The sequence below is a fragment of the Psammomys obesus genome, unplaced genomic scaffold, assembly GCF_907164565.1.
Source record: "Psammomys obesus unplaced genomic scaffold, mPsaObe1.curated_primary_1811, whole genome shotgun sequence".
Taxonomy (NCBI): domain Eukaryota; kingdom Metazoa; phylum Chordata; class Mammalia; order Rodentia; family Muridae; genus Psammomys; species Psammomys obesus.
This window is the reverse complement of record NW_026591816.1, coordinates 3,090,668-3,116,489: the sequence shown is the minus strand read 5'-3', so window position 1 is coordinate 3,116,489 and position 25,822 is coordinate 3,090,668. Positions and strand designations below refer to the sequence as shown.

Below are 25,822 nucleotides of genomic sequence, written 5' to 3'. Positions count from 1 at the left end.
CACATCAATTGTTAATGAAGAAAATTCCCTACAGACATACCTATAAACCAGCATTATGGAAGTGCTTTCTCAATTAAGATTCCCTCTTCTCAGATATATCTAGTTGTGTGTCAAGGTAACAAAAAATCAGCATGCTTCTAACATCATTAAAAGACACAGTCTCACAGTATCCTCTGGCTTTTGCCAAGAGTAGGAAAAAATAGTCTTCTCCAAGGAAGAGTAGAGCAACTGTTTATTCAACACTAAATGGCCAGCCTGAAAGCATACACACAAATGATACTATACAGACTGAGTAGGATATGCTTAGCAATTCATGAATATATACATAATACACAAATGCATGTAACAACAGTTAATTAAAATGGGCATGAATTTGAAAGAGAGCAAGGGGCAGTGTATAAGATAGGATGGAGGGAAGAACAGGAAATATAAAAAATGGGTGACATTATAACCTCAAAAATAAAAAAAAAATAGTTTCCTGAGGTCCCATTTATTGATTGTTGATTTTAGAGCCTGTGCTGTTGGTGTTCTGTTCAGGCTCTAAGATCACCAATCAGTAAACGGGACCTCATTAAACTGAAAAGCCTCTGTAAAGCAAAGGAAACTGTCATCAGAACAAAACGACTGCCTACAGATTGGGAAAGGATCTCCACCAACCCTATATCTGACAGAGGGCTAATTTCCAGAATATATAAAGAACTCAAGAAGTTAAACAGCAGCAAATCAAGTAATTCAACTAAAAATGTGGTTTAGAGCTAAACAGAGAAATCTTAACAGAGGAACTCGAATGGCAGAGAAACACTTAAAGAAATGCTCAACATCCTTAGTCATCAGGGAAATACAAATCAAAATGATCCTGAGATTTCACCTTACACCCATCAGACTGGCTAAGATAAAAAACTCAATTGACAACACATGCTGGAGAGGATGAGAAGAAAGGGGAACCCTCCTCCACTGCTGGTGGGAATGTAAACTTGTACAACCTCTTTGGAAATCAATCTGGCACTTTCTCAGACAATTAGGAATAGTGCTACCTCAAGATCCAGCTATATCACCCTGAGGCATATATCCAAAAGATGCTCAAGAATACAAGGACATTTGCTCAACCACATTTTAGCAGCTTTAATTGTAATAGCCGGAAGCTGGAAACAATGCAGATTTCCCTCAGTTGAAGAATGGATACAGAAATTGTGGTACATTTACACAAAGGAATACCACTCAGCAATTAAAATCAAGAAAATCATGAAATTTGCAAATGGTAGGATCTAGAAAACATCATCCTGAGTGAGGTATACAGAAGGAGAAAGACACACATGGTATATGCTCACTTATAAGTAGATATTAGACATATAATATAGGATAATCATACTAAAATCTGTACACCTAAAGAAGCTACTCAAGAAGGAGGACCCTGGGTAAGATGCTCAATCTTCATTCAGAAAGGAAAATGGGATGGACAGAAAACAGGGAACAGGACAGAAGCCTACCATAGACGGCCTCTGAAAGACTCTACCCTGCAGGGTATTAAAGCAGAGGTTGAGACTCATAGCCAGACTTTGGGCAGATTGCAGAAAGAAGGTGGAGATAGAAAGACCTGGAGGGAACAGGAGCTCCACAAGGAGAGCAACAGAACCAAAACATCTGGGTACAGGGATCTTTTCTGAGACTGGTACTCCAAACAAGGACCATGCATGGAGATAACCTAGAACTCCTGCACAAAAGTAGCCCATGGCAGCTCAGTGTCCAAGTGGGTTCTCCAGGAAATAGGAACAGGGACTGTTTCTGACATGAACTCATGGGCTGTCTCTTTGATCACCTCCTCCTGAGGGGGGAGTAACCTTACCAGGCCACAGAGGAAGACAATGAAGCCAGTCCTGATGGGACCTGATAGACTACGGTCAGATGGAAGGGGAGGAGGACCTCCCCTATCAGTGGACTGGGGGAAGGGCATGGGAGAAGAAGAGAAAGGGAGGGTGGGATTAGGAGGGGGCTGGGAGAGGGGGCTACAGTTGGGATATAAAGTGAATAAACTGGAATTAATAAAAATAAAATAAAAATTAATAAGAAATATTTTTAAAAACTAACCAGCTCAGATGTTCCACAACATTGAAATCCAATTTTATACATAGTATAGTCTAAAGAGAGTTCCTCGTTGTACTTTTATACTAGCTTCTAGTAGAGATACCAAGCTATGAATGCCTTCTGCACGTTGAAAACTCAGCAACCTCTCTGAAAGGTGTCCAGGAGATAGATAGCAGCTTTTTTCTTTCTTTCTTTCTTTCTTTCTTTCTTTCTTTCTTTCTTTCTTTCTTTCTTTCTTTCTATCACTTTCTTTCTTTCTTCTTTCTTTCTTTCTTTCTTTTTGCCATGATAGTAACAATAGTAACAAGATCTTGAAGACTAAAGATGTGTTCACAGATTTGTGAAAAGAGTTCAAACAAATGTCAAGAAATCAGAGAGGTGGGCCTGTATGGAAACTAACTTGTTTCTGAGACCAAGCGTTGTAATAGAATACAAAGGAAAAACGATTCAAAACACAACCAGTTTAAGATCAGTAACAGTGTCTATGGATTGTAGCATAGTTGTCCAGTACATTATGGCTAATGTCCACTTATTAGTGAGTATATAGCATGTGTGTGTTTCTGGGCCTGGATTACCTCATTCAGTATAATCTTTTCTACCTCCATCCATTTGCATGAAAATTGCATGATGTCATTTTTTTTAATAGCTGAGTACTATTCCATTGTGTAAATCTGCCATATTTTCTTTATCAACTCTTGGGTTGAGGGGCATCTAGGTTCTTTCCAGATTCTGGTTACTATGAATAAAGCTGCCATGACCATAGTTCAACAAGTGCCATGCTGTATGGTAGAACATCTTTTGAGTATATGCCTTAGAGTGGTATAGCTGGGTCTTCAGGTAGACCTATTCCCAGTTTTTTGCGAAACCTCCAGATCAATTTCCAAAGTGGTTGTATAAGTTTTGCACTCCCATCAGCAATGGAGGAGAGTTCTCCTTTCTCCACATCCTCTCCAGCATGTGCTGTCACTTGAGTTTTTGATCCTAGTCATTCTGATGGGTGTAAGATGGAATCTCAGAGTCATTTTAATAAGAAAATTGAAATGAAAAACTAAAGTTAAGAATAAACTTTTTTCAGACAAAAGGAAGATATTGTAACGCAAAGCCAATATCATAGAATTATTTCAAAATGTTATGAGAACATACGGAAGAAAACAGGAAACTCAGGTGAAAAGGTAAGGCCTTCAGGCATAGGATAAATAAGCACTAGAAACCTGACATAATATAATGGCACTGATAAATAACAACACATTGCATGCTTGAGCTTTGATAAGAGCATAGATCTCCAGCAATTTTACTTTAGTCGATGGATTTATTAATCTGATTGATTGTGCAACTGTTTCACAATATATTCATACCCTAAAATATCACAGTGCATATACTCACAAGCACATGGACTTTTTCTTAGCTACACCTCTATTGATCTGGAAAAAAATTTAAAAAAAATCTATCTATTTTAAAAGATAGAAATATTCTTACTCATCTTCTTTTTTTCTGAATTTAATGTAGTTCACCATGAGAGATGAACTATGACAGAGGATGAGGTAAAGATTTGGAGAAAAGATAGTAGAAAGATTTAAGGATGCCCTTCCATGATCAGGAAGTGCACATAAAACCTTAAAAGCAAATAGCTTAATCAAAAGCAACAGTGCTGTTATTTGTTATTTTAAAAATTCATTTGATCAAGAGGAAATGATATCAATGTCTTAGAACTGACTTAATGAAGATCAATGGCATAAACTTGTCAAAGGACAAGAGGATTGGAAGCATCAGGCCCAGGGTCGGGGCATGAGTAGTTGAAGACCACAGTCAGAGCACTGGTGAGAGTCATCTGAAAAAGTATTAAAAATCTAGTTACTCCATCATTTCATGTCACTGGGCTGTCTTCTGTCCAGGGAAAAGCTTGAAAGCCCATTTGTTTGTTTGTGAGCTAAATGTAATTTGTTAATTAGAAGACATAAAATAGAGTAGATATCACACAGAAAGTGGGGAGAGTACTGAATAAACTACATAAAGGTGAATGTAGAGCATTTCAACCCCAACTTTAGCTTTGCTTCTCAGATCTTGAATGTTCTTGGCCAAGAGGATTCACATGTAAGAGATCTGGCCAGCTCCAAAGGAAAAGTCAATGCATGCTAACAATGGTAGTTATTCAATAAAACCCCATTCTTCATGCTTTGATATTGATTTTCAAATTTTGCAAGCCAAACTAACTTGTTAACAAACCAATGTTTGTATTATCAGAAATCAACAGAAAGCTTATAGCATTAAAGATAGAAAGCAACCTAGCAAAGCAAAGAAAAATATCTAGAAAATGAGATAATAATCAAGAAGAAATAATCAAAAAAGAACATATAAAACATATAATCAATACTTAAAACTTAAAGGTATAAGAGAAAATATGCAATTTTTGTACAGATTTAGACATTGAAGGATGGAATGCCTATTTTTAAAGTAGAGTAAAAAGACAGAAAATGGAAGGCAAAATATAAGAGAATCAGAAAATAAGCTCAGGAAGTCAAACAGCCAAGTCACAAAAGTACAAGGGAAAGAATAGAGAAGATCCTGATGAACCAGCCTGCCTCCATCTTAAGCTTAAAAAACATCTTATAGTAAAGACAAACTAGATTCACTCCTGTTTATGATTAAATCTGTTTCTCAAGGATTGGGCTATGCCCACTTGTAGCCTTCCCTACAAATGACTCTGTACTGCCTGCTCTAGGAAACAGCAACCATGCCTTTGTTTTGAAAACTTATTATGGTTACTTATTGTTATGACTACCTTATAACCATCTTGTGTTACAGAATGGTATGAATGATCTGTATGCAGATGTTAATTGTTTTCCACCTACCCTTCTCCCCAGAAATTCTTACTGTTCTACAGCAAACCCTCATGTAACCAAAGTGATGCTGTGTAACTTAGCCTCCAAATTATCTCTGATTAGCCAATAAAAAAGTACCTAAGGTTGGGCAGGGTAAAAAAGAGGTAGGCAGGGCTTAGGTTCAATGACTTGGAGGACAGAAGGATGATGGGAGGGGGAAAAGGGAAGACAGAGGAGGAGGAAAATGTGATACCTCCCCAATGGTTAGCTGGGAGGAGCTTGCTCTGAGGATTGGTGTTGGAGAGAAGGCTCACAGATGAAAAACATATGCAAGTATTTATGGGATTATGCATGGGAAGTAGATCAGATAGGAATAATTAAATCAAATGGCATGGAATTTGGGGCTGGGAGGTAACAAGTTAGCTTAGGGAGGTTATACCTGCCCAGCCTCAGAGTTCAAAGCATACTAAAAAATCTAACAGGTGTCTGCGTCTTTTATTGATATGATAGCAGGTTAAATAATAACTGCAATAATAATTCTATGGATTAATAGTAAATATTAATAATCATTTTCTGCAAAAACCTTGCAATTATGTCTTTGTTTCAAATGTTGTAATGACCATCTTGCAACCCTACTTTTGTTTCAAAAGATTGTTATGACTTCCTTGTTATGACTACCTTGTTGTGTTCTATTTCTGTAACCCCACCTATTTTGCACACAAAATCCCCCTTTTAGAGACATCCTACCACTGAGTTATAAATGCTGACTTATTCTGCATACTTAAGGCTGACTTCTGGAACCCTGCCTTAGGGGGAGGCAGCCAATGTATACAAATACTAAAAGCTTTCTTTAATTAACTGCTTGTTTAGTTAATTTGGCCATTGTGATTTGGGTAGGTTGTCTTTCTCCTCCAATTTTTGGGTTTAACAATCTTCAATTAAATCATTGCATATATGTTCTCACATGGAACAGTAAGAGTACGAATCTCCACATGAAGACTCAAGAAAGCTGTGCTGAGCAGTTTCTGATAGTATATTCAACAATAGCCATGGCAGTTTAAGATTGCTGGACATGGTAGAACAGAGGAAAGGAAGAAAAGAAAGAGTCATAACAAAAGTGCAGGGTATCAACAGTCATTATTTTACAGTTTAACAACAACAAAACCAAAACAAAAATATGAATACTGTCTTATAAATGAAAATCACTACTTGTTTAAAATTCTATACCTAGCCAAACTGACTCTTACCCACAAGGGTATACCAAAGACACTTGGTCTTAATAAATGAACCGTTCATTTTTCCTTCTAAAAAATGTCATCAACAGGTAACACTTCATCAAAATCAAAGATAAAAGACTATACCAGGAATACAGAATATCACATGTATGAAATGAGAGAAGGCATTTGGTGGAATGATGGTGAAGAAATGTCAAGATGAAGTATTGTCAGGTGAGAATGAAACCCCAAAATGGCAGTCTTGGATCACCTACAGCTGGGCTATAGAAGGACTGCTGTAGGAAAGATAAAAGCTCACAGGCAATATTTCTCAGGAACCTGTGAAACAGTTTTCTACCTTCCAGAAGAGCCACTTCCCTTGGAGAATACCTGCAGCTGAGTAAGAAAGCCCTCCAGATGCCTCCAGTCGCCATTCTCAGGTACCTGTCCTGCATTCAATATCCAGGATGGCCTCCTGCCTTTCTCAGCTTCTCCTTCACCATCAGCTTCCAGACTACTCCAGTTCTCAGGTTCCCATCCCTTCAGCTGCTCATCCTCCTTATAACCCCCATGAATTTTCCAGGACTGCTTTTCTAGCATTGGCCATGGCAATCTTCTTTTTCTCTCTGCTTTGGACTTGTTCAGATGCCTCTGGCTGTAGGTACAATAAAACCTTGCCCCTAATCATGGAGCAGCCATTTCAGTGGTTACTTTGCCCTCACTTACAAGTCTATATAAGATCTGGTAAAATTTTGAAAAAAAGAAAACCTAACTCAGAATAAAAGGTGACTCATCACACAGTCGCACTGGAGACCTGCTCTAACCAGAATGCCTGCCACCCTAGGTAAATCATAGATGGAGTCCTGTCTGCACTGTTGTCTTGGCAAACAAGCCAATAGCATTTTGCTTTCTCTCCATCAGTTACTCCATGAGAGCTGCTACCTGACTCACCTGAGAGTATCGACTTCAGCTGCAAACTATGTGCTGTTTCTCTAAGCTTAAAAGCTGGGAGTGGGTCCAACTGAGCATGCTATCCTGAGCACAGTCCTGCTGGGCTTCCAGCTGGGCCACTGCTGGGAACATTTGCTGATGTGGCTCACTTGTTTCACACATGTGTATCTACTTACAGTCTTCAAAGTCTTAAAAACTACAGAAAAATAAAATGGAGCAGAGAGAGAGGAGAGATAAATATTTAAAAGGTATAGTTTAGAAAATGATCCTTACTTAATAAATGTATCTGTAATTTGTTGTAATCCATACAACAAAGTTAAGACAGTTATTATTTATTATGACCAGAGACAAAAGGGTATTGAAGTAAATGCTGGGTTTGTTTGCTTTTTTTTTTTTAATGTGGATCACATGTTCTGTTAAGTGCTGCAGAATTATCCAAGAACTAACAAGAAGAAATAAAGGCTAAAGTCAAACTATAAGAAATACCTAACTAATGAGAAGAGAATTAACTTCATATATGAAAATAAAACATGAAGAAACATCTCCACAAACAAAGGTAAAAATGAGAAAAAGGTTCCTAGGCCCAGGGGAGGCCTGCAGAAACGGATTCTCCAACTAAGGACCATGCATGGAGCAGACCTAGACCCCTTGTTCAATGGAAGCCCATAGGCTGCTCTGTTTCCAAGTAGGTCCCGTAGTAAGGGGAGCAGGGTCTGACATGAACTCAGTGGCTGGCCTCCACTGTTTGCCTTCCCCTGGGGCTGGGGGGAGTGCAGCTTTGCCAAGCCACAGAGGAAGATGATGCAGCCAGCCTTGATGAGACCTGATAAGCTAGGATCAGAAAGAAGGGGAGGAGGTCCTCCCCATCAGGCAACTAGGGAAAGGGCATAGTTGGAGAAGAGGGAGGAAGGGTGAGACTGAGAGGATAGGAGGGAGGGGGATGCAACAGGGATACAAAGTGAATAAATTGTAATAAATAAATATATAAATAAAATTAAATTTAAAACAACAACAACAAAATTGGTGACCTAAGCACATAGCAAAAGTTCTTGGGAAAAAAGACAGAAGAAAAGATAAAAGCATTCATTTAAAATAAATAAATAAAGCAAAACTTTCTTAGAACACCAAAACCAAAGATTCACTCACTAATTAAAGAGATAAAACCTAGAAAATGTTGCTATATTAAAAAATTACAAAGAAGCTATATTAAAATATTTATATTACCCAATCCTTTCTTCTTGCAAAGAAATGATGGGAGCTTATTTATACCTAGCAAAGGGCTAAATTTGAATAAGGGTTTGTGAACCTCTGAAGCTGGGCTCCTCTACTGTGTGCTAATAGCATAAGTATGTAAAACTTGAAAGACAAAGTGTTGACCATTTATGAAGCATTCTCATAAAATCAAACAAAAGAAAATATCACATTATAAAATCAACTGATAAGGACATTAAAAAGTGATTAATAAAACATTAATTGTAAATAAAGTAGTAAAGCATTTATCATATTTAATAATAATTGCAAATTAAAAGAAGATGAAAGTGGCAAACATTCACAGAATGATAAATCTCAATGTTGACAAGTATTTATACAATATAATGTAATATAATATATTACTTATAATATATAAGTATATGGGTACTTATAATATATAGGTATATATAGGAACTTATACAGGTATATATATAAAGAGAGAGAGGTACTTATAATATATAGGTATTCAAATTACCTGCTGATGGTTAAGTAACATTTGTGAACTTATAACTTAGATCAAGAGGTGTTTATTGAGACATGCATAAAATTAATAAATGCTTTATGAGCCCTTTATCATTTTTATTTTACCAGTACATCTTTTATTCATTTAAAATATCCTCAAATAATGCAAAGTTGTTTTGTAATTATTAGTATCATTATCAATTACAATTCAAATCAGTTGACCTACTAATTCCCTCACTACAAATATAGTTAAGCAAATGCAAACCAATTGTATATATCAGCATTCACACAACATTACTAATACTTAGAAAAACTTTGAAGAGTTCTGAAAAGAATACAAGGTGATTTAATAAGTGCGTTCAAATAAACAAGAAGAAATCATAGCATAAATAAGAAAGAGGGTTACAAATGAGTATTATAGCAGGAATAAGGTACGTAAAAATCCTGCATGCTTTCCTTTCTCCACAGATCATAATATTTTATTTTCTGTTACGTAACATTATTTTGACCACTGTCAGTCTCTTCCAGAAAGACCATATATATATAAGACCTGAACAATGGTGACATCAATAACCATGATAACAGACAACAATAACCATGATAAAAGACAAGGGGAGAAAACTCACAGGGTCCTAGCCCCAAAGAACAGCAGGCAACTAATGACTGCTGAGAGAGGAAGAATTAGCTTTTCCCAGGGATGAATCTCCAACAAAGTTACCCAATATAACCTAGTCATCATGAAACCATATAAACACAAACAACAACCATATACTCATTAGATTGTGTTAGAGTGTGTGTGCACACTCACACACAGCCACCCACACCCACATACCATTACTAATAATCAAAGAAAAAGAAACTATCAGTTTGAGGTGGGGAAAGGTAGAAGGTGGGGACTGAAGGGAGAGGAGAGGTAATGGGGGAATGATAACATTTATCATGAGATGTACATATAAAAATATCAAACTTGACACATACCCAAACTTTGGGCAGAGAGCAGGGAATCTTATGAAAGAAGTGGGAGACAGTAAGACCTGGAGAGGACAGAAACTACACAAGGAGAGCAACAGAACCAAAAATTCTGGGCACAGGGGTCTTCTCTGAAACTGATACTCCAGCCAAGGACCACTCATGGAGATGGTCTGAAATCACTGCACAGAGGTAGCCTATGGCAGTTCAGTATCCAAGTGGCCTCCATAGTAACAGGGACAGGGAGCGTCTCTGACATGAACTGATTGGCCTGCTCTTTTATCACCTCCCCCAGAGGAGGGAACAGCCTTACTAGGCCACAGAGGAAGACAATGCAGCCACTCCTGATGAAACCTGATAGACTAGGATCAGAGGGAAGGGGAGGAGGATCTCCCTTATCATTGGACTGGGAGAGGGACACTGGTGGGGAAGAGGGAGGGTGAGACTAGGGTGGGGGGAGGGAGGTACAGGAGGGATGCAAATGAATAAACTTAAGTTAACAAAAATAAAAATAATAAAAACAAAAAATACCAAACTTGAAAAGCATATAAATTAGAAATTATGCCGTAACTATGACCAAGTTTTAAATGTTGTGGGTTCTCAAACAAATCAATAAAATGATTGAAGGGTGGGTCATATAGCTCAGAGGCCCAGCACTCGCCTTACAAGGCCTACCATTCAGTCTCTAGTTTTAACACAAAACTAAACTGACAAAGGAATTGGTGAAAAACCCAAATAATAGAAAATGGAAATAATTCTAAAACTAACTTTATCCATCCATTGGTACTCAAAAGCATAAATTATATGAATTAATCACTATATATAGACCTCATTTAATAGATTTACTTGAAATTAGTAATTTACATTTTTAGAAGATGGAAAGTTTTATATGCCTTTATGATGAGGCAGAGTATAGTTTTAGACTGTATTTATAAATATTTTTGTGACAAAGCTTTGTCATTTTCTTTTTAAGCTTTACTCATCTGTATTCTTTCTATATGACAAAAAGCTAGGAGTCTTTGATAGTAGATTTCCCACAATCCTGTGTTAGTTGGCTTCAGTTAGATTCAACATTTGAAACACAGCATCTCTAAAAATATGCACGTCTTTCTTAGAACCCGATGCAAAGAGTACAGTTTTGTGTTTTAATTTTAATTTATATTCATTTCAAATTTGATATCATTCATATATATATATATATCTTATATGTCTCATATAAGATATAGATAGATAGATAGATAGATAGATAGATAGATAGATAGATAGATAGATCTTAAATTAGAATTTTATCATTCCCTCTCCTTTCCCTAGTCCCCCTCCCAATTCCCCTCCTTCCACCTTTCACCACCTAGCTTAAAAATTAATAGTTTCTTTTCCTTCATTATTTTTGGTGTGTGTGTATGTGTATAAATACAACCTGATGAAGTTATTCTTGTTATTTGTGTTTACATGGTTTCACACTGACCACTTTGTATTGGGATGGTTGTATGAACATGTCATGAAACACAGCTACACCTCATTATTCTTAAGATGGTCCCAGCCAATGACTAAGTAACAGAAGTACTACAAGTTGGTTGCCCTTTATGGGACTTTAAAAATGCACCTGTCTTTGCTAATGAACTCCAGTTGTCATGGACAAGACTGTGCTGAAGGATGTGGGTTAGACTTTCCCTTTCTTTCTTTCACAGGAATTTGATTGCCTCTCTATGGTTTGCATGTTCCATGCCTAGAGCTGTACCCCATAAATGTTTTTCTTCAGGTTTATCTGCTGTACCTTGATTCTGTCTTGGGGTTCAAAAGAATAATGAAAGCCCTATTTATCTTCATGTTTCTAGACTCTTAAGTACTAGGGTGAGAAGCATGCCTGCTCAGGGCTGTGAGGATACCATCAGAGAGGGACACTGCTATATTTTCCTAAATACCCTTCTCAGGAAGTTCATACAATGAGATCCTATATCCTAACAGGGGTCAGTCTCAAAACAAAATGTTTCAGACATTTACTCCACCTTGTAAGTTCCAGTAATAGGATTGTGTTTGTGCAATATTAAAAAAATAGACTCATCAGCATTCAATTGCTAGGGGACACCCCTTAGGAGGGATTCTAGTCAGAAAAATGTATAAGGAGCTTTGAGGATCCCACAGTTGGCTGTTTCTTGTTAATGTTCTAACCACATTTGTTTGCTTCATATTTACATTTTAGTATGTACATGTGTGTTTTATGCCTTAATGTGTAAATGTGAGATGTTCTAAGAATAATTTTAAATTTATGGATGTGTTACTTCAGAAAAAAATTGCAAATCTAAAGTGTTTAAATGACAGCTGGGAAATTGAGAGATATGAATGACTAAACAGATAAACAAATAAACATTGTATACTCTCAAATACATATAACTGTCAACCAATCAAACCATCTGAAAATATACCTAAATGTTATTTAAATAAATGTTATGTAAAGAGTTACAGGTTTCTTGACTTTTCTTAGTGTGTTTCCCTTGTTTCTCAATCATATATATTGCTTGACAATTCAATAATATATTTAAAATCTGCCTCTAAGACTCTAGAGTCAGTCTACATACTGATTATTTTCTTTCTCCCAAAATATAATCCAATTGTTTTAATCATCAAAGTTCTTCAAACTCTCTGAGATACGGAGCAGTGTTCTTTTTTTTTTTTTAAATCTTTTATTTTTTTTTTATTAATTACACTTTATTCATTTTGTATCCCCCCATGAGCCCCTCCCTCCTCCCCTGCCGATCCCACCCTCCCTCCCCTTTCTGCATGCATGCCACTCCCCAAGTCCACTGATAGGGGAGGTCCTCCTCTCCTTCTTTCTGATCTTAGTCTATCAGTTCTCATCAAAAGTGGCTGCATTGTCCTCTACTGTGGCCTGGTAAGGCTGCTCCCCCCTCAGGGGGAAGTGATCAACGAGCAGGCCAATCAGATTATGTCAGAGGCAGTCCGTCTCCCCAGTACTATGTAACCCACTTGGACACTGAACTGCCATGGGCTACACCTGTGCAGGGGTTCCAGGTCATCTCCACAAATAGTCCTTGGTTGGAGTATGAGTCTCTGGGAAGTTCCCTGTGTTCAAATTATCTTGTTCTGTTGCTCTGCTTGTGGAGTTCCCGTTCCCTCCAGCTCTTACTATTTCCCACTTCTTACATAAAATTCCATTCACTCTGCCCATCAGTTGGCCATCAGGCTCAGCATCTGCTTTGACAGTCTATACTGCAGAAGCTTTCAGAGGCCCTCTGTGGCAGGTTTCAAGGTTGTTTCCTGTTTTCTTCTGGCTTTCAGAGGCCCTCTGTAGCGGGTTCCGAGGTTGTTTCCTATTTTCGTTTTCTTCTGATGTACATCCTCTTTGCCTTTCAGGATGGGGATTGAACATTTTAGTTAGGGTCCTCTCTTTTGCTTAGTTTGTTTAGATGTACAGCTTTTAGTGGGTTTATTCTATATTGTATGTTTATATGAGTGAGTATATACCGTGAGTGTCTTTTTGCTTCTGGGTCAACTCACTCAGGATGATCCTTTCCAGGTCCCACCATTTACCTGCAAATTTCATGATTTCCTTATTTTTCATTGCTGAGTAATACTCCATTGTATAGATGTACCACAGTTTCTGCATCCATTCTTCAGTTGAGGGGCATCTGGGTTGTTTCCAGCTTCTGGCTATTACAAATAAAGCTGCTACAAACATGGTTGAACAAATGTCCTTGTTGTGTACTTGCGCCTCTTTTGGGTATATGCCTAGGAGTGGTATGGCTGGATCTTGAGGAAGCGCTATTCCTAATTGACTGAGAAAGCGCCAGATTGATTTCCAGAGTGGTTGTACCAGTTTACATTCCCACCAGCAGTGGAGAAGGGTTCCCCTTTCTCCACAACCTCTCCAGCATGTGTTGTCCCTTGAGATTTTCATCTTGGCCATTCTGATGGGTGTAAGGTGAAATCTCAGGGAGCAGTGTTCTTAAGCTTACAGAACGTCATAGGCAACTGCAAACTGGCTCAAGATAAGATAGAAACATTTTATCCAGATTGAATGGAGCCATGTTCATCCTAAGAAAACTGTCATTTTGAGCATGCCCTCAAACATCTTCCCCTAAGCTGTCTTCCAGACTGACTGCATCCACAAGGGCTGTGGTCTCTGAGACCCAGCAACAACCACTGGCTCATGAAGTCTCCAGTGGTTGTTTCTGCAGCACTATGGAGGCTACTCAACTGCATGGGTTTTATGTCCCTCTCCTATACAGATCCAACATCAAGTCTTCCAGCTCATCCATTTTGAAGTCTATGTGTCTGGAAATTTTATCTTTATAGCACTTCAATATCATGTGTAATTAAACATTTACCTATATGACTTTCTGAAATACAATATCAGTGTTTTTCTCCTTGGATACACTATGAGCTCTATTAAAGATAAGATTCTGTCAATTTTGCTCAATTGTGAATCACTGGAACTTGACCTAAAGCCCAGCATTTAACAGAAACACAATGTATATTCTCTCTCCTGAGCCATTGTATGAATTAATGAATGACTTTTAAATAAAGAAGATATCAGAAGATGGAAAGATCTCCCATACTCATGGATCAGTAGGATTAACATAGCGAAAATGGCCATTCTGCCAAAAGGAATCTACAGATTCAATGTAATTCCCATCAAAATGCCAACACAATTCTTTACAGACCTTGAAAGAATTCTGAACTTCATATGGAGGAACAAAAAGCCCAGAATTTCCCAAACGATCCTGTACAACAACATATCATCTGGAGGTATCTCCATCCCTGATCTGAAGCTGTACTACAGAGCGATAGTAATAAAAATTTCATGGTATTGGCATAGAAACAAAAAGGTAGATCAATGGAATCGAATAGAAGACACAGAAATAAATCCATACACCTATGGAATCCTGATTTTTGACAAAGAAGCCAAAACCATTCAATGGAAAAAAGGCAGCATCTTCAACAAATCGTGCTGGTCCAACTACATATCTACATGCAGAAAAATGCAAATAGATCCATACTTATCACCCTGCACAAAACTAAAGTCCAAATGGATCAAAGATCTCAACATAAAACCAGACACTACATCTGTTAGAAGAAAAAGTGGGGAAGACCCTAGAGCTCACTGGCACAGGAGACAACTTCCTGAACAGAACACCAACAGTACAGGCTAAGATCAACAATCATTAAATGAGACCTCATGAAATGGAAAAGCTTCTTTAAAGCAAAGGACATTGTCGTCAGAACAAAACGACAGCCTACAGACTGGGAAAGGATGTTCACCAGCCCTATATCTGACAGAGGGCTAATATCCAAAATATGTAAAGAATTCAAGAGATTAAACAGCAACAAACCAATAATCCAATTAAAAAATAGGGTACAGTGCTAAACAGAGAATTCTCTGTAGAGGAATATCTACTGGCAGAGAAACACTTAAAGAAATGTTCAACATCCTTAGCCATCAGGGAGATGCAATCAAAACGACCCTGAAATTTCAACTTACACCCATCAGAATGGCTAAGATCAAAAACTCAAGTGACAACACATGCTGGAGAGGACGTGGAGAAAGGGGACCCCTCCTCCATTGCTGGTGTAGGGAATGTAAACTTGTACAACCACTCTGGAAATCAATCTGGTGCTTTCTTAGACAATTAGAAATAGCACTTCCTCAAGATCCATCTATACCACTCCTAGGCATACATCCAAAATATGCTCAAGTACACAACAAGGACATTTGCTCAACCATGTTCATAACAGCTTTATTTGTAATAGCCAGAACCCGGAAACAACGCAGATGTCCCTCAGTTGAGGTATGGATACAGAAATTGGAGTATATCTACACAATAGAATACTACTCAGCAGTTAAAAACAAGGAAATCATGAAATTTGCAGGCAAATGGTGGGACCTATAAAAGATCATCCTGAGAGAGGTATCCCAGATGCAGAAAGACACACATGGTATATACTCACTTATAAGTGGATACTAGACCTAAAAGATAGAATAAACATACTAAAATCTGTACACCTAAAGAAGGTAAACAAGAAGGGGGGCCCGGGGTTAGATGGTCAGTCCTCACTTAGAACGACAAATGGGATAGACATTGTAAGTAGGAAAAAACATGAAATAGGACAGGAGCCTACTGCAGAGGGCCTCTGAAAGTCTCTACTTAGCAGTGTATCACAAAAGATGCTGAGATTCATGACCAAACCTTGGACAGAATACAGGGAATCATATGAAAGAAGGGTGAGTTAGTACGACCTGGAGAGAACCATAGCTCCAAAAGGACCAAATATATCTGGGCACAGGAGTCTTTTCTGAGAATGATTCGCCAACCAAGGACCATACATGGATATAACCTAGAACCCCTGCTCAGATGTAGCCATGGCAGCTCAGTATTCAAGTGGGTACCTGAGTAAGTGGAACAGGGACTGTCTCTGATATGAACTCAGTGGTTGGCTCTTGGACCTCCCCCTACACATGAGGGAGGAGCAGCCTTGCTAGGCCACAAAGGAGGACATTGCAGCCAGTCCAGATGAGACCTGATTAGTTAGGGTCAGATGGAAGGGGAAGAGGACCTCCCCTATCAGTGGACTTAGAGAGGGGCAGGGAGGAAATGAGGGATGGAGGGTGGAATTGGGAGGGAATGAAGGAGGAGGCTACAGCTGGGATACAAAGTGATTAAACTGTAATTAATATAAAAAATTAAATTTAATTAAAAAATAAACCAAAAAGCAGTTTAAGACTACTCTTAAACTTTCTTACAGTTGTTATCTTACCTAACAATTAAAATCTTTAGTTATTTTAAGCTAAATATTCTTAGGAAAAAGTAAACTCCATCAAGAGTTCTAACTGAGATTATTAAGTATATTGAGTTACAATGAGAATAGCATGTATCTAACCTTAGTTAACAAACTAATTTTTAGGTTGTTTTTTTTCTCCTCTGTATAATTCTCACAGTGTGTATCCCAGGGTGGGGCATAAAAAAAAAAGAGAGAGATGTTTTCCAACTTAAATACTTAGTGGTGATTTAGTTGGAATGTGGTGGTCAGACAAAGAAAAGACAAGAAACATATTAGCTTTCTAAGATTAATGGCTATATTTTTCTTTTGGGAACTTGGAGACCTGACCTAAACTGTTTCCTCTCTGATCCCCAATATCTGAAGCTGGGCCTAATGTAATTGCTTCCATGGGGGAAATACTGCTTACATTTTCTGACTGGCTGTCACAACGTTCTTGGCTAATCCCCCTCGAAATGCCCAGTTCAATATAATTGTAAGAATTCAGGGCAGAATCTTTCCGAGGCAGTGTGAGCTGTAAACTCATTTGTCTCTCTGTGAAGGACTGTTAATTCCCAAAGCACAAAGTTTGTTAGGCAGCTGACGAGTGTCTCTGATTATTAGATACTTGCTTCCCAAGGTACAGATGCTGTAGAGTGTTCCTGTGTCATATCAAGGAGAGGGGATGGCATGATTCTCCATTTGGATGCTCCTGAGAGCAGAATTGATTGAATTAGTATACTGCTTCAGCTATTTGTTGAGTTTATCATTTCATAGTGCGCATCTGTCTCTTCTGAAATGGCCTATTCACAGTTCTCTTCCTTGCATTCTGTTGTATGCACTTTCTCCTTGTCTCCAAGAATGCTTGGAAGGATTTACACATTTGGCCGTTTTGCCTGGAAAATTCTTTTCTCTTGATATCTTCCTGCTAGAAATGTGGAGTTATCCCCAAGGGCCTAATTTAACATATAACCCCCCCTCAGCACTTCCTATTCTCCTTCTTTTATGCTGTCTCCACAGCATTTATACCATAAAACACACAACATTTTATTTCTTTTTCTTTTTATCTATTTTCCTACTTCAGAGGTAAAAGCTCCATAAGACAAAAAATATTTTATCTCTTTTATGTACTACTATATTCTCTGTCTTGATGCAGGTACTCAAAAAATATTGAGTAAACAAACAACTTTTCCATTACAAGTATCCAATATAAAATATTTCCACAAGATGACATTAGACTTGGTGAGTCCAGGAGTACGTATTCCCGCATCGGGAAGGTTTTTATCTGAGGAAACAGGCAGGCCTGCTAAACAAGAAACACTGATTACTACTAGATCAGCCCAGGCTCTTGATAGCTATTAATCAGCAAAAAGGGAGCTAAATACCAATGGGGAAGATGATCGCTACAGCACTTGCTCTGAGAGCTGAAAGGAATATGTTTGGTGCAAAACGATCCACTGGGAGCACTTCTTGGTGCTCCTTTTCCCACTATATTTATCAGTTATTGAGGGAAAGGTGCCAGAGTAAACAAGGCTCAGAATTCTCACTGAAACATCAACCAAACATCACAGACAAGAATAAGTGCTGTGGGAGGAGATGGGGATCTGTGTTCTGGTGGTGAAATTTATAACTCCTTTCCATCTGTAATTCCTATGAACTGCAACAATGGCCAGCAGGGCACCCTCTGCCCAAGGTGAAATGATGACGTTCATATTTCAGGGGTAAAAAGCAGCCACGTGTAGACATAAGGCTCATTCAATAGGAGAGAATTAGGAGGCACTATAAATTATTCATCTACTTGTGCCAGTGAAGTCATGGACTCATTGTCACATTCCCAAACCAGCACAATGCCAACTCCAGCCTAAGTACCATCCTTATACCCATAGATACATGCAGTTATCACTGTGACTCAAGGAAGTTTATTTTTGCAGCACAGAAAGACCATCACAGAAATCCACAACTGTTCAAAATGTGGAGAACAATGGCTGTAGGGTGCCCATCCCTAGTTGTTATATCTACAACACAACCCCTTCACTTAAGCCTCAGTGACAAAGATGAAAGAGAGGGACAAAACGTTCTAAGACCAGAGGACAGTACTTTGTCAATGAGAAGTGTCTTCTAGACATGATGGGGAAGCTGCACCTATGCAACTTCAATGATATGGCCGCCCTAACAAGACATGCATAACGAGACACAGGCTAACATGCTGATAGGAATGGAGAAAATCTCACAAGGATGCAGCAGCACCAATAGATTAAAAACTCCAGACAAGGACATTGGCTCAACCATGTCCATAGCAGCTTTCTCTGTAATAGCCAGAAGTAGGAAACAATCCAGACATCCTTCATTTGAGGAATGGATACAGAAATTGTGGCAAATTTACACAATGGAATACAACTCAGCAATTAAAATCAAGAAAATCATGAAATTTGCAGGCATCGTCCAGAGTGAGGTATCCCAGAAGCAGCAAGACACATATGGTATATATTCACTTATAAGTGAATATTAGATATATAATATGGGATAATGATACTTAAATCTGTACACCTAAAGAAGCTAATCAAGAAGGAGGATCCTGGGTAACATGCTCAATCCTCATTCAGAAAGGCAAAGGGGATGGACATCAGAAGAGGGAGAAAACAGTCAACAGGACAGGACAGGAGCCTACCTCAGAGGGCCTCTGAAAGACTCCACCCATCAGGGTATCAAAGCAGATGCTGAGACTCATAGCCAAAGTTTGGGAAGAATTCAGACAATCTTATGAAAGACGAGGAAGATATAAAGACCTGGACAGGAGTTCCATAAGGAGATCAACAGAACGAAAAAATCTGGGCCCAGGGATCTTTTCTGAGACTGACACTCCAACCAAGGACCATTCATGAAGATAACCTAGAACCCCTGCTCATATGTAGCCCATGGCAGCTCAGTGTCCAAGAGGGTTCCCTAGTAAGGGATACAGGGCCTGTCTCTGACATGAACTCAGGGGCTAGCTGTTTGATCACCTTCTCCTGAGGGGGGAGCAGCCTTATCAGGTCACAGTGGAAGACAATGCAGCCAGTCCTGATGAGACCTGATAGGCTAGGGTCAGATGGAAGGGGTGGAGGGCCTCCCCTATCAGTGGACCTGGGAGAGGCATGGGAGGAGGATGGAATTGGGAGGGAATGAGAGAGGGGCCTACAGCTGGTATTCAAAGTGAATAAACAGTAATTAATGGAAAAAACTACAGACAAGAACTGCAGATCAAGAACTACAGTAGCTGCTGAAAGAGAATTGGTCTTCTCAGGGGACACAACCCAATAGGCTATCAATCTCAAGTCTGCATGTGTAAACACACACTTAGTAGGGTGTGTGCTTGTGTGTGCATGTGTGTGCATGTGTGTGTATGTGTGTATGTGTGTGTTTCTGTGTGTGTGTCTGTAGAAAACAGTAACAAGAATTAAAGAAGAGGTTGTTAAATTGAAAGGCAGTTGCAGGGCACAGGAGAATCTGAAAGGAGCAAAGAAAATTGTAGAAAAGATGTAAATACAGTATTCATGTAAAATCCTCAAAAACTTAAAAATTTAAATAAACAGTTTCACAAAACTGCAAATATAACTGAAGTTTTATATTATAAAACCCTCCTTCTGAAAAGGAGTAACTGGCTAATTTATTTCAAAAGTAAATTAGAAAATTATATAAAATAGAAAACAGAAAATAAGAGTGAGAACATAAAAACATTAAATTACAAGAAAATTCTCTGGAAAAAAATTATATTAGAGGCATTCAATAAATGGAACTAAAGCCCATCAGTGGACTTTAGAATAACTCAGACAAGAGAAAATGCAAAAAAAAAAAGGATGGTTTTAAAGATCTGAATAAATATTCCAGAGTGTAGAATGGAAAGAACTGAGAAGTAGAAATGTAATGTAAAAATTGAACTACACAGATAACAGTGTGTCAATGCCATCATGAATGTAACACCTGACTATAATTCCATTTCAGTGGTAGCAGATACCATCGATTTTGTGTACATAAGTAGTATTAATCCATAGACTCTAGCCAGCCAAACAAGCCCTAGTAGTGAGGAATTTCCGCACTGGATATATTATGACTATCTGGAGCAAGACTTCCAGAACTGAATCCCATTTGCAATATTTTCTAATGAGTTTCTGACCTAACAGTGGTTATACCATACCATAGTATGTATTTCCTTAACTGTTACAAAGATTAGATGAGATGGTATCTGGATGTTCTTTAGTGCTATTGGGTTTCTAATATGTATTTTTATCTTGAGTATTCACCAAGGTGTTATTAACTAGAGACTGGTTTCTTATTGTCTTGTGAAAAAAAAATAGTAATTCAATCTGCCTGACTTGCCTAAATTTCATCAAGCCAAATGTCTACGTACGAAGAGGGGACACCAAGTAGGAGAGTTACAGAAAGAATAGGATGCTCTATATACAAGAAAGAAATGGCTATTCTGCTCCCCAAAGTGAAAATCTTGTTTTGTTTCAACTGAGCCAAGATTGGAAATGACCCTAGGTTCTTATCATATCATCTAGAATGCAAATGCCATCATTCCAGGGCCATATATACACCAAATATCTCCATGGTCTTAGCTTTATATAGGAAACAGCCTCCAGGAAGTCCTGGTTTAACAGAGGAAAGTAATGCAAGTATTAGCCTTACCGATTAGTTATGCAAATGGAAGATCTACTCCAGTGACAGGTGAAGCCTTCAACGGGGTAGCCTGGGAATTTTACAAAAGCACTGAAACCTCAGGAAAGGTCTAAGGCCAACACAGATGACTGTCACTGAAAAGGTGCAACGGAAATATCTGCCACATAAATAAAAGTTCATTTAAAGTACCAAAATACTAAAAAATAAATAAAGGCAGGAAAAAAATAGCAAAGACAAAATTGACCCTTTGAAAACTAGCAAATCGACTAACCTCTAGAAAAAAAAAATAAGTGAGAAATATGCAAGATTAAAGAAGAAACAAATAGCAGGGAACCAGAAGATGAAGAGAAAATACTCAGAGCAAGTTTATCAGCGCAGTTAGATTGGGAAACCATTCAGCCTTGTGTGACCAAATTGAGCCCAGGCATATTCTATGAACCAGCATTTTGCTCCTAGGAATGTTTCCTCCAGAAAACCTTGCACATGTGCTCTGAAAAAAAAAAAAAAGGACAATAATGCTCCTAGAACCGCTGTTGTTCAGAACAGGAAGAAAATAGGATATGTCAAATGTCCATGTACAGAAGAATGAGTATGTAGTGACTTCACGCAATGTGGGTCAACTGGGGAACTGATTTCCCCGGTGTTTTACACCTTAAAACATACCTTCCAAGTACTGTTGGGAAAAAAAACAGCAAAATCACAATTAAATACTTCCTGTATAATGCTGTCTACACAAATTCAAGAAATAACCAAGCTAAGGAAAATGCCTTTAGAAATGTTCATTCATGCTTACGTGAAGAGGTTATGGCTAACTATAAAGCAATTCCATAAATGTCCATAATGGAACATTTAGGACAATGATCATGCTAGTACACCAATGAAGACAGGAATGGGATGAAGTCAGTATGCAGACACACAGTTCAAGAGCATTCAAGAGAGAATACTCCCCAGCATGCTATTGAGCACATGAATTTATGCCATATGACTGATATTTATATTGCCCTTATAGTTTCATATGTGAAATAATTCAAGAGAAAAAGAATAAGTGGGGAAAAGAAGAAAACAAGGAAGAAGGAAAGGGAGACATGGGGAGAGAAATCACTCATAAAATATTTATGCAAGCGACATAAAGTTCCAGGGCAGGTTGGTGTCCATGGGGAATCTCCCCTTTCTTTGAGGAAAAGGAGAGAGGAGAACGAGGAAGAGAGCTGGAGGTGTGCACTGGGAGGAGAGAGGGGCTGTGATTAGAATGTAAAGTAAATAAACACATTGATTAATGGAGAAAAAAAGGTCTTTATGCAAATTAGAAGAAACGGAACCAAAACCAAGCTAGGCTCTCCTCCGAACAGCGAATTGCATTTGGCAGTTTTCTTACACATACAGCCGGGTTTTTGTTCCTGCCGTTCTTTGCTGGTTTCTCTTATACAATGAAGTGTTTTATACTACGAGGCTGGAAAACATGGCTCAGCAGTTGAAAGTGCTCGCTGTTCTTCCAGGGAACATAACTTCCGTTCCCAGAATCCACGTTAGGCAGCTCACAGCCACCTGTAACTCTAGTTCCAGGGTTTCAGAGGCTCTCTTCTGGGCCACATAGCCACCGCACTCACAGATATGGACATGTACACATATTTTAAGCAAATAAAAACATGTAAATATTTTTTAAATTTATAAATAAACAAAAATGTAAATATAGTATTAGCAAGTAGTAAGAAAAGATAGTTTTGTAGTTAACAGAGTACATGTCATGACTTAAGGATTCTATCGTTTGTTTGTTTGTTTGCTAGACAGTACATGGGGCAAAATTTAGGACTGGCTTCTTAAAGAAGTCCATGATATGTTCATATTTGCTTACTTAGTTATGTATTATTTATTTATTTAAGGCTCAAGCACTCGTGTAGTCAGGCATTTTGGTTACTTTTATTTGGGTCCCATATCTGCCACCCCTATCTCTTCCAACCCCCTAATACTAGGTAGGCAAGAATAAAGGTTACAGGAGAAAGAGGTCATAGACCTCTTTAAATCACTTCCTGCTGGGGAGGGGCATTGGGTTCTTAGGGCCAGCAGCACAGGCCCTCCTGGGGATCTCCTATTCACTCCTTCTCAAAACTCCCAAAACTCCAAACATAAACCATCAGCAGACTGAAGAGTTCTTAAATTTATACTGTGGAAATTCTTCATGAATGAATCTCTTCTAGACACTCTCCCCTGGCTTTGGCAACAAAAACATATCTCTCAGGAACACTGCCCCGGCTGTACTGAAACCCTCCATTCCTGCTTCTCTCAGCTCTTCTACCAGGGCCCTGGGATCACTGAGAGAAAGTATAGATGGAGTATAATTTGGTTAGCTCCAGAAACGGCCTTTCTCATACAGTTTACAGCTCTTGGAAATGAGCACTTAACACTCTTTTGATGTCAGGCACCAAGTTCACTGCTGCCTTGGAGCGTAGGAGATACATTGCCCCCAAACCTTTTTAAATTTGTGCAGACAGGTTTGTGGTGGTTAGGGTCAACTGTGAACTTAACAAACTAATCACCTGGGACACGGGCCTCTAGGCATGGCCATGAGGGATTGTGTTCTCTTATTTGAGTTGGGAAGATCCGTCATAACTGTCCGCTGCAGGAACAGGAGACCCGAGAGACCGTATGACCACTGAGAAGAAGCGGCATGCAGGCCTCAGGGCTCTCTGTTTCAGATTGCAGAGGAAGTGTGACCGGCTCCTTCCTGCAACCGACTTCCCTGCGACAATCAGCCTTAACCTGGAACAGTGATTGATCTGCTCTTCTCAGGGCATTTGATCACAGTGACAGGGAAAGAAACTAACATAACAATTATTAAAGAGGATTACAAGTTTAATTGGCAGATCCATGGGCCACATTAAAGACAAAAAGAAATTTGTGCATTCACAAGCACACGTGCCTTTGCAGGTCAAAAACAGAATTGCAAAATAGGAACACACTCTCCACAAAACTTTTTCTTCTAAATTATAATTTATTGGTTTTAAATGCATGGGGGTAATATCAAATCTTATCTCTGTGTGAGTGGTCCATGAGATGCTAATGCATGTGTCTAAATAAGTTAATTAGTAGAGAATTCAAAACACTCTTACTTCCTCCTTCACCCCCAAAAAAGAATAAGAAATAAAATTGCTAGCATTTATGGTGGAAAGAGTATTGAATTGAATAGCAAAACCATATTTCACAGAAAAATCTAAATTGACTTCTCAGGTTATGAATACTTGATTATGGTAGATATAATACAGAAATAGCCCCATTTTAACTCATTTGGAAAAGGCAGCCATTACTTATGTGGAGCCTAATGGCTGGAAGGGAGAAAGGGGAATAATTTTGAGCTGACAGGACATACATATAGACAAATATTCTTATTCTTTTCTGTGGTAGATCAGAACCCATTGAGGATCATGGTAGAAATGGTTTCCCAATGAAGGGCAGAGAGTGAGTCATGGTGCCAAGAAAAGATACAGTCTACAAAAAAATCTAAATGAAAACTCTACATATACTGTGTACATATGATTAAGATTTGTACATGAGAATATTTTGTTTATAAAGATAAGGTCAGTCTAAAATTCATCTTTTTTACACCCCAGAGCAACATTTTAACATTGCTGTCTTTAAAAATGGAGGGAAGACAGCGTTAGAATTTTATGTTCGTTGGATAATATTTTCAGAATTGGCAGTAATCCTGGAAACACCATGTTTCTCCTCTCAGTGTCATCTTGAAGACAGCTCTCTGCATTTTTACCTAAAGAAAATCGCTAAGGGAAACCCACACCTAATATAATTGAACAGACCAATGAAGACAGAATGTGACAGTCTGTTTAAAGGAGCCTTCTCACACAGAAAGTGTGGAAAGCAGGTGAACTTACCTTTGTGATGGTTGGCGCTGGAAACAGCTTTCCCCCACAAGGTCACTATAAAAATTATTATCAACAGCTTTCCTTTCGTTGCTTTCTGTAAGTATCTCTTACTCATCCTGTAATACAAAAACAATACAATTCCTAAGAACATAGAGTAGAGTCATTATGTTTCTATAATTGGGCAATATTTAAGTCTTTCATGATACCTTGATATGCTTATCCCCCAGAAAATTGAATTTCTCACACTGAAGGCTCTGTTTTTACAAACTATGTTACTGTGTTTACTGCCATTGTTGTTGCTGCTGTTTGTGGCTGTTGTGTTTAAAATAAGGTCTTACTATGTAGTCTTACTATTTTTGAACTCATAAACTTCCTATCTCAGGTTCCCAAATACGAATGAAGAGTGCAGGTAAATGAGGTACCATGTCCAACTGTATGTACTGTATATAGAAAATAGAACATTTCAAACAAAGCATTTTGATATGACTCAGAATCAAGCAACATCTTGCTTTTGTCATTTTTATCAACTTAAAACAGCTTAGGAAATATTGTCATATTATTTTTTCATAAAATTTATTAAGAAAAAAGTAATTTATTAAGAAAATTTAAGGCACAGCCATGACATTGTTTATTCCCCCCCCCTCAAGATTCTTTCTTCCATGCCAAGATTTCAACACATGCTCTGTGACATGGGCATGCCCATACACATACACACAAAAATAAATAAATAAATAAATAAATAAATAAATAAATAAATAAATAAATA

At 38.3% G+C, this 25,822-nt stretch overlaps 1 protein-coding gene across 1 annotated transcript in view; it reads right to left on the bottom strand.

Moving 5' to 3' along the window:
- Window positions 1–25,822, bottom strand: part of Tafa2 (TAFA chemokine like family member 2) — a 501,221-nt gene that overhangs the window by 154,714 nt on the left and 320,685 nt on the right. The window contains exon 2 of the mRNA XM_055612064.1: window positions 25,066–25,172. Coding sequence (XP_055468039.1) covers window positions 25,066–25,171 — 106 coding nt within the window. The 5' untranslated portion in view covers window position 25,172. The remainder of the gene's footprint in view (window positions 1–25,065; window positions 25,173–25,822) is intronic.